Here is an 11,965-nt window from a genome sequence, read left to right on the forward strand (position 1 = left end):
GAAGTTTTGATCTTTCTCTTGATTGATGGAATTTTGAGTTCCTTATTTTATTTTATGTCCTGTTGTTTGTTTCAGTGCCATTTGGGGTACAGGGTTTTCTCACAGTGATTCTTATTCTTCCCAGGATTGGTCTTCTCCAATCTCATTTTCTGCAGTCCTTGTAAAAACTTAAGCCGTTTCTGGCGCTTGTATAACGTGATATAATTGTTCTAGGGGACTGGACTTTAGCTGAGTAAAGCCTGCCCAGTCACTAAGCTTTGCTCCTTGACTGAGATGAGCAGCTGACTGCAGAACCTTTTCTAAGAGGATTGATGGAACAGTAGTTTTTTTTGTGGAATGATCAAAAAATAGGTGAACAGGAGAACTCTTCATTAAGTACTGACTGTACCAGCTAGATCCATCTGAGAGACCTCAAAATCCTTATCTGTGATGGCTTGGGCTCAGTTGGCATTGCTGTGGTATGCCTGTGGTACAGTGAAGGTATCTGTGTCAGGCTGGATGCTGTGTGCACACATGCACAGGCACTGCCCCTTACTATCCATGAAGAAATGAAGTGCTGTGTATGTAAGGTCTGATGGCCCACCTTTAGTCTGTGTTTTGCCAGATGGCTTCTGGCTGGCCTGGCAGCTTTCACCGTGGACTTGATGGTTGGGGAATAACCTGTTTTTGCACAGAAGCCATTTGTTGGGAATTTTGTGGTATCTGAAAGGCGGCAGCTGTAGTGAAATTCCCAGATATGGGATAATCCAGTGCACTGTACTGTATTGTTGTGGTTATTTGGAAAAAGAAGTTGCACCAGGCACTCAAAGAACAATTTACATGTAGTATCTTGTTGAACTTCATTCTGTATGTTGAGAGCTAAGACATTAAATACAAACTTCATCCCAGTGGCTTTGGTGCAAAGATTTTAACCTGTTTTGGTCCCAGCCATAGTCTGCTTTGTAGACTTCAATGAGATTTCAATATAAATAATGCTTATTTGTATTCTTCACACAGAACTGGATTTCCTCTAAATAAGTACTTGCTTTGGAATCCTATTTTACATGCCTTTGTGTGTGAGCTTTAGAATAAATTGAGAGGAAGATCAGCCTAGAGTTTTATTTTACAGAATAATTTATCTCAGTGGATTTTTTGAAGTGGAGGATCTAGCCTAAATATTGACTAAAGTTGTTTATAATTTGTTGTATTTTTCCTCTCTTATGACAGTGATCCGAGCTAAAGTTGTGGGGAAGAAGCTCATGAAAGATGGACCATTTGGAACTATGCGATACACAGTCAAACAGATGAAGGTAGGTTTGCAGGCATTTCACGTAGGCTTGTAGTAATGATAATGAGTCTAACATGTAGTAAGAAACAGAGTGTGCATACTTAAAAATAATAGCACTTCAACTTTTTGTATCGATCAGTTAGATTGGAAGGTGACCAGCAATTGGTAAAAATTTGCCTGGAGAGGGGAAAGGAACAGGAAGAGGTCATTCCTGACACACAGTGCTGAATACTTGAGCTCTAACAGAGTATACTCTGTATAATACTTGAATTATTACCAGAAATTTTAAAAACAAAAGATGCCAGATGGTTTTCTTTAGATACTGGAGTCGTGTTTGTGTTCAGCATAGTGTTAGAGCGTGGAAATACAAGCATTTCCATGCAGCACTTTCATTAAATTCAAGATATGGTGGTGGTAGGGGGTCTACCAGCTTGGGGAGAGTGGTCTTTCATCTCTCCTTTCCTTGCATTCTTTGTGACCACCAGTTAGAATGATGGCATTTTTTTCCATGTGCAGAACAAATGAAACTTGTCTAGTAAAGTTTTTCTAAAAAGCTATATCAAACACTGTCTTTTTCAAATATCATCAGCTCAGAAGAGCTGTAAAGTACTGACTCAGAGGTGAAAAGAGATAAGTTGTCCTACACCAGTTGCTTGGTTTCCCTAGTTCCTCTCTTCAGAGCTGTAATTCTTTGCTGGACAAACTGCACTCAACCTGCTGCTTTGGACTTAGGTTTTTATTTTTTTTTCTTAAACTGAGTCCCGTGTTATGTAATGCTAAAATTCAGCCCTAGATTGTTTTTCTTGGCTATGCCATTCCAGTCATAAGACTGGTTTATGTCTTTAAAAAAAGAAAAAAAAAGAAAAAGGAATGGAAAAGCTTGGCAGAGCCTGCAGAAATCTGAAACATATTAGACAAAGTAAAGATTCAGAAAAAAAATAGTCACTTGCCTGCCTCGTAACAGTAACTCTCTTTATAAGGCAGTTTATAGCTAAGCACGAAATCTGGGCGGAGGAGATGCAAAGCCTGTTTCATAAGCTGTCGCAAAACCGCACACGTAGCCAAATCTGGTCCTGGCATGGCTCTTCCACTAGAGTGGAATGCTAGCACTTTGAATAAGAGGGCATGGGGTGCTGGGTTTACTAATTTCCTTAATCTTAAAAATTTCTTTCCAAGATTTAAAAGGAAATATATATTTGTCGATTAACTTGTATTTGTAGAAAAGGCAACTGGTTATGTTGGCAACAATGAGATTGCCACTCGGTTTTTTGGATGGCTGTCCCTGGCCTCTCAGGCTTGCAGCACTGTGTGCTGTACTTACCTGGTTCTGTTACTCTCCAGCTCAGCAAGTGTAGCCCACTTCACAAAACTACTCCACGTCCACATGGCTGCAGTGGCTTCATCAGCTTTTCTTTTTCTGATTCCATCCTGATCTGTCCAGGACCCCTACTTTCCCTTCCACTCAGTTGCAAGAGTTGTGTGTTTCCTGTCCAACCTATGACCGTGAACAGGGTTGAATAGTGATCTAGAATAACAGCAGTCCCCAAAATTAATTACTACTCTTCACCAAACATAATGCTAGCCTCTCTCCTAACTAATGATGCAGCCTGCCCTATCATAAGCCAGTGAGCTGCCGTGTCAGAGATCTCTGGAACAGCATTAAGCATTCCTCCTCTGATCTAGAAGCATGCAGCACTGTTTCTGTTAGGAAGAGAAAAAGCTTCTGGGTGTCTGCTGGCATGGGGAGGAATGTAAGCCCAGGCGAGGTGAGCATGTTGAGTGGAGCAGCAGCCACTCTACTGTCAGTGCATACCATGGTGTCAATCTCTAAATAAGATGCCTGAGCCTATCCTGCCTGTTTTTCTTGCTTCCTTGCTGTTATTCTGGAGCACACAGCCAGGATGTTTACAGCAGATACTGCAGTAATCTTCAGTGTCCTCGTGCCGAGACCACAAGAGAACAATTGCCTTTTTGCAGGAGCGGTCCCACAGCGTTTTGTTAGGAAGCTGCGTATCCAACAAAAGCAAGAGTGATTTTAAAGGGGAAATTGTGTCTTGGCCAAACCACCTCTGTGTCTGTGACATAGATGGTGGGCTGGTGAGATGTTGCATGGCACATAAAACTGTGACCTTGGGCAGGGAGGAACCTGAAGCAGTCAAAGTGCTCAGCAGAACTGGAATGTCCGGAGGACATAGTTCTTGATAAACAAACAAGCCAAGTGGCTCTTTGAAACCCTGCTGTCTTTCTGCTGAGCTTAGAGACTTCAGTATAAAGAGGGATTCAGGTCCATACAGCGAGGGAACTCAGAAGGACGCAGCAAGTCTCTCCCTTGCTCACCCCAATGAAAGCTGACTGTCCTCCTGCTGCAAAGACAACTCAGGAGGCCTATGGCTCTGAACAGGTACATGGGAACAACTTGGAAGTTAAAACTAACATATCAGAGTTTTTTTGGCCACCTGTAAGCCCGTCTGCACCTGCAGATGAAAAATAAGCCATTTAGTCTATCAGAGTGTACTGAACCACCTGCAAAAAGCATTGAGATCCTTAAAAGGCAACAAACAGTCTTTGTATTTCTTTCACGGGTTCCTCAGAGTTTGCTGTGGCTGATTCTTGCTCTAACACTCCTGAACTCGTTGCTGAATTTCACAACTAAACCAGCTAGGGGCCTGGACTGGAGCACAGGGTCAGCCCACAGGCACAGAACAGTGCTGAGCTTTTTAGCATTGAGGTTTGTTAACTGAGAAGGCCTTGTACATTTTCAGGCAATCTCTGTCTCCCCCCACTGCTTTCTCGAATAATTTAAGAACATTTCAAGATCACGTGTCAGAATCTGCACGGGACTGATCTAACCCCTGCATGTTCTTTGATTCTGCAGTGCGTTCTGAGAATGGCCTAAACCTATTTCAGGAAGCTGCAAAGGAAACAGGGAGATATTTCTACTCCATGTGCACAAACAGTCCTAGTTGACCATGGCAGCACTTGGCACAGACTGCCAGAAGCGAGGAAGCTTTCCTGGGTTTGTTGCTAATCTGTAAAATGAGACTACGAGGTGAAACATGATAGTCCCGAGAGGAAAGAAGTGGGGTAGGATTAATTTAGTTTAATTTTAGACAGACTAAAATGAGGTGTTGAGTCTTTCTTGCTCTGTTGATTGTCAATGGAGAGAGACAGGAACCACCAAAGTGTAATTTGGCCCACCAGTTGCAGACAGCTATTTTAGGATGGGCTGAGTTGTTCTGGAGGTGCCCATTCTTGACATTTGACTAGAAGGGAGAACAAATTCATAGGAAGCACCTAAATTTTAGGTAGCTGAAGGTTAGCAAGATGACTCTAAGCCTTGGTGTGTAGTGTGACCTCACGTGGGAGGGATGGAGGGAGGAACATCATATCACAAGGCGAAGTTAATCATGAAGCAGGAACCACCAAAGGATTTGCATGTGCGTTTCTGAGGCAGCATGGAGGCTGTTAAGGGGAATGCTGACACAGCTGGAAATAGAGCAGCACTAGCAGACACCACCATGTGATGCTTGCTAATACTTTATTCCCTGTCATTATGATTCTGAAAATACACATTTGTGGAGGCAGGAGGACTCCAAGAGTAGCAGTTAGGAGAGGGGCTGGCTTTATGGTTGGTTTTCTTCTGACTGGGCTAATAGCACTTCCAGGATATTTTGTGTATCCGAAAATAACTCTTAAGGTACTGTTTTATTTGTTTTGAAAGAGCACATCTGTAGAAGGTTCCCCCTTGCCAAATTTTCTTTTTCCTCCTCTGGGAACCTAGGTCACTGTGAATTTTCGTTAGTCATCAGAAGATGTGGTGTTCCCTGTCTGCCCCTAGCACTGGGTCGGTTAGCATGACAGTTGCTGGCATCGATGAGGGTCACTGAGGGGTGAGCTGAAGTGCTTTTTGAGAGACTGAGCATGCTTGCTTCAGCAACCCTGACAGTGGTGTCCCTGATGGTCATGTGAACAGGAAATGAGTTCCAGGAGTTGAAAACCAAACCCCAGTTTGCATCGCTAGTTACTTCATAGGCAGTCATGTTGAACTTGATGGTGCAGAAGGTGCGAGGAGTAGCAACTGTAAGGGAAGGACCTTCCTGTAGGAAGGGCTTGAGCAGCTTCTTGGAGGAATGATTGGTCTAGCTTGTAGCCCTTTCTGCATGGGGAGGGGGGTAGAATGGACTCAAAATGTGCCTGTGCATGTGTAGACTTTATAGCTCAGATACTTAATTAGCACAAGGCTACTTGGAGCTTAGCACTCTGAGTAACAGGTCGCTTGTACTGCACGTGCACAGCATACAGCTCTCTGCAGTGTAGATAATTCACTGCCTGGAGAGACTGGGCACCCAGAGCCCTTATCTTAGCTAGTCTTATCTGGTTAGATACTGTTAGTGTGGCTTCTGGGTGCGGCATCCACTAGAATGGGATCTAAACACATGATCTTTATTCTCTGCACCTCTCCTCCCTTTCCTTGGGAAGCAAGGCAGAGCTGTTCCACAGATAGGGAAAAAAAGTGTGTTGAGGGTTAAATAGCTTACCTAGAACAGACATGATGCTTGTGCCAGAACCTAGATCTCCAACAGTCTTGTGCATAATTGGAAAATATGAGTAGGTCATCCCATACTAAGAAAATTGCAGGGATAAAGCAGGGATTAGGCAAGGTTCAGTTCTTCCATTTTCATAGAAAGACTTTGCTCACTTATGGACACAATGGTGTATTCCAAACATGATCTGCGAGCTTTTGTTGATACAGTATGATTAATTTCAAAAACGCTTTCCTTGCATATTTGCTGGGTGTAGAAGGAAGGCTGGAAAATGCAAACCCTTTAGCATGTCTTTCACTGTACACAGCAGTGCTGCTACCAAGTTGTGATACTGGTATAATATTATGCTGATTGTGGTAATATAACCAAGGAGAGAAAAAAACTTAGCAGACATTCTGTGGATGCCCAGAAGACAATTTGAGCTCTCGGCATAACAGAATTAGTAGTATTTTTTTAATATATTTTTATGTGCAGTATCTGGGCCTAGCATAAAATGCATTAAATCAACAGACATTCTTTCAGAAAGGAGGAGGTTTGTTGTTTTTAAAGGAGGTGTGGGAATAGTGAAATACTCTGAGATAGTAGGAGATTTCAAGACATATGATACAGCCTGGAGAATACCACAGCTTGGGTGACACAGAAGCAAGGATCTATAGCTGTGGGATTGTTTGGGATTTTTTTGTCCTCTTTTGCCTCACTTTAATGTTTACAGTTAAACTGAACATGAATGTGCTCTCTATCAATAAAGCTATGTGCTTTGAAAAGTTAACCAAATTTTAAAGATGAAATTTTCGGGAAAATCATCCTCAGTGTTTCAAAAATAGAGTATGTTTTATTTGGGTCCAATGCTCACATGCAGTGCTGGTTTCATTGCTATGCACAGACTTCATTATGCTACTGACAGGTGGGCATGAGATTCCCTGAATTGTAGCAGTAAGGCCAGGTCAGATAGGGACATATGCTAATTTTCTGATTGAATCCAACTGCCAGTATGTCTGTGGGTTCATATTTCAATTCAACTGAACTGTAAGAAACATTATGAAGAAGGAGGAGTGTAGAGGACCTATGCAGATGTGATATTTTCTTATGGCGCCCATCAGTGCTGGGCTAATTTTAGGAGGTGGTGTAGCATTCTATTTCTGCATTCATTTAGTTAGAGAAACATGAAATCCTTGCTGAGGTCAGCAGGAGTTGCAAATGCTAGGCGCTTGAGGAGGAGGTGTCTGGCTTGATGACTTAGATCAAGCGCCAAAGGTTTGAAACTCTTACAGCAGCAACACTGGAAAATAGGGTCATTGTGTAAGAGAAAAATCCCTTAGTTTGGAATAAATTGTTTAAATCACATGAAAGACAAAGATTCCAAACTTGAACTGATTTAATTTCTCCCTAATTATGAGCTATATAAGGGAAAAACTTGTTCAGGATGTTGGCAGAACTTGAAGTGTTGGCACTTTGCTCACTCGGTGCCACTGGAACTAATGTGAGTGGGGAAGAGTGGTCCCTGTGCTGAATTGCAATGGCTTGCTAGTAGATGGGTATTCTACTTTACCAGCAGATGTGGTGGGGAGACTTCCATCAGTGTCCAGCTAGTGCTGTTAGTCCTTCACCACTATAAACACTTGAAGTTCACTGTTTGCCACCGCCATCTAGGAACATAGATTGTAAAGAATCTAAGAGAAAATTTGTCATCTTAAGATGACTTATAGCATTTTTTTTCTTTCTCTAGATGTACAGGGGTTTTCAAATCATGCCACATGTGCAGTACATCTACACAGAAGCCTCTGAGAGTCTTTGTGGAGTGAAACTGGAGGTCAACAAGTACCAGTATCTGATTACAGGTAAAGGACAGTGTGCTTCTTCATAATCAAAGCCTCTTCTGTGGTATACATATACCTGCTAAAGACATGGGCAGCTGTGTAGAGAGCTCTGCACGCAGCTTCCCAAGAGTTAAGACAGCCAACAGTGTTTTGGTGTTCAGTACTCTTTAATGCTAAGAGTCGTTTCACTCTGTAGATTCCCCTCTCTTTCCTAAAGTATCTCTTACCCCAGAGATGCTGTGACAAATATGCTACATGACAGTCCACAGCTGTCATTTCATACCTGAGCTGGCCTATCTGTCACAGGGAACTGGATGCTACTCGCCTGCACCAGAAATGGAAGCTCCCTTTTGGAATGAGCTGGAGAAATGCAGGCTGCTGAGATGGGGGGATGAAAGAATATAGAGATGTGACAATGGCCAAGACTTGTTTCTAATGAAGCTGTCAATACACTTTACCCTATTGTTGAGAGGAGCTTGATAGCATTGCTCACCTGCATGTTTTTGCTGGTGCTTCCAGCTGGCACAACACTCCTAACTTGCAGAAGTGCTGCAATCTTGCTGGCCAGAGATTCCTGAACCAGTTAATAAAAATAAAGCAGTTGCTGAGCGGTGACTGAAGCCAAACATATTGAGAGCATTAGCAATTTCAGGAAACGAGAAAAGTGCTCGAGCTGTGAAGTGCTAACTTGTGACCATGTCTCTGTTTTGAAGGCCGTGTGTATGAGGGGAAGGTTTACACTGGCCTGTGCAACTGGTATGAGAAATGGGACCGGCTGACTCTGTCCCAGCGTAAAGGACTGAATCATCGTTACCATCTGGGCTGTGGATGCAAGGTATGTGCGTCTCTAATTAAGTGGCATTAAGATATTCAGCCCTAGAATTCTCTTTCCCCTGGCTGGTAATACCAATAATGCTGGTGAACAGCCAGGAAGAGAAATGGAGGACAACAACTTTTACAGGGGAAAAAAATAAAGCTCTGTTTTACTGTTGAGACCAGAGAAGAGACGACGAAATAAAAATGTGGAGTCTATGACTTTTTAATAGCCTGTTGGAGTTAATTGGGGTTGGGGGAGGGCTTTCAGAATCTATGCAGAATCTTTTGCAGGTGAATGAAATTGGGTACCAGAGGCTGGGCAAGATACATTCAGTTTTTTTTCCTGTGTAAATATTTTGAGTACTTAAAACCTCACAGGCTGGCACTGGCCCTAAGATTTTTGCTCATGGCCCCAGGCCTGCAAAAACACAAAAGCTCAACTTTTCTGCATCTGAAAAGCCCTTTTGACTCTAAAATTACCTGTATATGTGAAGCTAGGCACTTCCTCAGGTGTTTACTGAAACTGAGGCTGACTTTCGGGTTACTAAGCAGGCAAGGGTTGAGAGAGTGGAATTTTGAATGCCTTGTCTCTGATAAAAAGACATTTTATATGATGTTTTTCTTCCATGTAGCCTTACCTGGTTGCTCTTTACAATTGCAGATTAGGCCCTGCTACTATCTGCCCTGCTTTGCCACCTCCAAGAATGAGTGTATTTGGACAGACATGCTCTCCAACTTCGGGCACTCAGGATACCAAGCGAAGCACTATGCCTGCATCCAGAGGGTGGAAGGTTACTGCAGCTGGTACAGAGGATGGGCACCTCCTGATAAAACGATAATCAATGCCACAGATCCCTGAGCACACTATCCCTTCCTTATCTCCCCTCTCCCTTACTTGTGGCTGATCTTCCTTTGGACACTAACTCTTACCAGATCGTGATGATGACAATGAAATTAGTGCCTGTTTTCATGCAAATTTTAGCACTTCGAACACTTAAAAAGAAAAGGAAAAAAAAAAAAAAAAGGAAAGAAAAGAAAAAAAGTCTGTGCTACCTTACTGAATTTGTAATCAACTTTTCCATTTTTTGATACCACTCATTTTGATCAGATGACATTTGGGAGCTTACTTTTGCACACCAGAGGGGAAAAATGGGAGGGGGAAAAAAAAAAAAAAGAAAAAAAAACCAAAACAAAACAGATGGAGCTCTTGCTCTCTTACATGTATTGTTAGCTGTAGCAATATAATCTCTATTTTTTTAGGAAAACAAAAATCTAAAAACTATGCCAATTAGGCACTGTATTCTTCTATGCGCTGGCTTCCTGTCACCCCTCCTCGTGCACCAAGTGCTGAAAATAGGTAGGCAAATGTATTTGAAGGAAAACAGGTTCCATTAATCAGATTGGCAAATGAAACAAACTGAAAAGAAACTCACCCTAAACTCTGGAAAAAAATGACGTCCAAAAGAAATCCTCCTCTATGGGAGAGGTTGGAACGTGATTGACTCCAGCAGTGGGAGAATTCACCTGGTGTGTGTGACCACATCATCTGGTAAAAGCATTGTTGACTGATTAGCTAATTCGGTCACAGTGTGAATGCAACAGCACATTTGAAGTTCTGGCTTTCCTCAGAATAAAAGAGAGAGTATTTTGTATTTTTGTTGTTGTTTCAAAAACAAAGGCCCCATCCCCTATGTTCAGGGAGGTAAATCCACCTACAGCAAGAGTAGATGAAGTGCTGTGCCATCCTGTTTTGAGCAGCGTTGGCCCCTGAAATTTTTGCAGCTTAGCTTCAACAGCAAAACCAGCTCGTGAACACCTTAAACCAAACAGATGCAAAAATACCAGCTGTAAATCAATCACATGGAAGAGGGAAAGGGGAGATTTGATAGAACTCTTATTATTAAAAAAAAAAAAAATAAACCTGTTGCCAAAATAGTGTTTTGCTGAACTAAGATGTATATACACATAATGACATAAGCTATTTTTGACAGGTTGTGGAATTTTTTTGGCGTTATGAACAAAAGAATGGTTTGATTGTGTTTTAAAGACAGAAATATTGACATTCCGAGTCAAGGAGTTGTTTTTAAGATATTGAAGCTCCAGTGTATCTGCAATAGTGGCTACAGTCATTGTTTCCTCTGTACCTCCTTGCACCCTGGTTCCTCTCCTGCAGCTATGCTAGCTGTGTCTGTTTATATGGTGAAAGGAAGGGGGGGCGGGGGAGCTAGGCAAGGAAGAGTGGTCTCCTAATAAGTGCTGGCTGGGATCATAAAATTTCAGCTGCCCAGAGGATTCCTTCTGTGTCAAGTGCTGTGTTTCCCTCTAGGCACTGTTAAGCATAGCTCTGTGCATGTGCTCATACCATGTCCTGCTGTGATGTGGGAGGAGGAGCCGTACTGTCTTGTGCTTTGCTGTTGACTGGAGAAGTTTTTTGTTCTATTTTGTTTTTTATTAAGAAAACTATAATATAATTTTTCTTATCAAATAAAAGTATTTTAAGTTTTTAATGATGGTGAAGAAGGGGTTGCTGGCAAAATGGGTGACTGAGTTTTGGACGGGGAGGACTTGGGCAGGGAGGTTATGCTTAATTTCATTTCTATATTATTATGATTATTTATCTTAAGTTTCCATATATCTTCAGTTCATTCCACTTCCAAAGCAGAGCTGCCACCAGCAGGAAAAAACATTGCAATGATTCCAGCTTGGGGCAATACATCATTTTACAGTCAGTGACATCAATTACTGGAGAGTTGTTTGGGACCTCTTTGCCAAATGGAAAGGAAAAGGTGTCTGAGATAGAACTTAAAAATGGTATCAGGGCCTTTGTGTGCTACCAGACCTCTGCCAGATGTACATCCCCTGAAATGCCCCATTTCCTAGATGAATTTATGCAGTAAAAAGTGCGTAACTTCATTTTTAACATGAACTTTAAAGGGCATTTTCAAAGAGTTGATGCAAGAGGTGCCTAAGTCTGCTGTGTTTTGTTTGGGTTTTGTTTTTTTTCTTTTTCCAGCTGCTCTCAGTGGCCATGCAGCAGAAAAGACACTGAAAGCCTATTGGATTTTTCTGTGATTCAGACTTGGAACACTTTTCAGAAATCCTCTTCCATGTGACTACTCCTAAATTATGGGTTGGAGAGAAGAGAGAGAGGGTGCTTCACAGCACTCATCATAGGATCAGGTGGTAGGTCAGAATGTTGCCCCTTGTTGCAGCATATGGGGTTGGGCTTTGGGCACAGTGGAGCAATATCTTCAAGCTGGGCATGACTGACAAAATGTCTGAGGGTCACTGAGGTCAGAGTGGAGCCAGCCTCACCACCCTCACTGTTTGCATCGTGTGGAGTTGGTATTGCTGGAGATGGCCCTCCTCAAGCTCAAGGTAACTTCACAAAGCTGACGTCTCTTTGAGCTGCAGCCACCTTTCACGGCTTTGGAAGGCTAAATGAAAATGTCCCTTGATGCAGTGAAGTGTTGATCTGAATTTTAATTAAACTGCAGCTCTGTGTATTTTACCTGTCACTG

General features: G+C 42.3%; 1 protein-coding gene across 1 annotated transcript; it reads left to right on the forward strand.

Annotated features, from left to right (window-relative positions):
• Positions 1–1,199: 1,199 nt before the first annotated feature.
• TIMP3 (TIMP metallopeptidase inhibitor 3) lies at positions 1,200–9,622 on the forward strand. Its single transcript, XM_008937442.1, has 4 exons — positions 1,200–1,289; positions 7,538–7,649; positions 8,342–8,463; positions 9,106–9,622. The coding sequence occupies exons 1-4, from the start codon at positions 1,200–1,202 to the stop codon at positions 9,301–9,303; spliced, it is 522 nt and encodes a 173-aa protein (XP_008935690.1). The 3' UTR covers positions 9,304–9,622.
• The last annotated feature ends 2,343 nt before the right edge of the window (positions 9,623–11,965 follow it).

This window comes from Merops nubicus, unplaced genomic scaffold (assembly GCF_000691845.1).
Source record: "Merops nubicus isolate BGI_N331 unplaced genomic scaffold, ASM69184v1 scaffold11053, whole genome shotgun sequence".
NCBI classification, from domain to species: Eukaryota; Metazoa; Chordata; class Aves; order Coraciiformes; family Meropidae; genus Merops; species Merops nubicus.

Bases quoted from the DNA above. Each gene is read 5' to 3' on its own strand.
- TIMP3 (XM_008937442.1), top strand. From the start codon at position 1,200: ATGACAGTGATCCGAGCTAAAGTTGTGGGGAAGAAGCTCATGAAAGAT. The intron at 1,290-7,537 runs GTAGGTTTGCAG...TTCTTTCTCTAG, and splicing joins ACACAGTCAAACAGATGAAG to ATGTACAGGGGTTTTCAAAT. The intron at 7,650-8,341 runs GTAAAGGACAGT...TCTGTTTTGAAG, and splicing joins GTACCAGTATCTGATTACAG to GCCGTGTGTATGAGGGGAAG.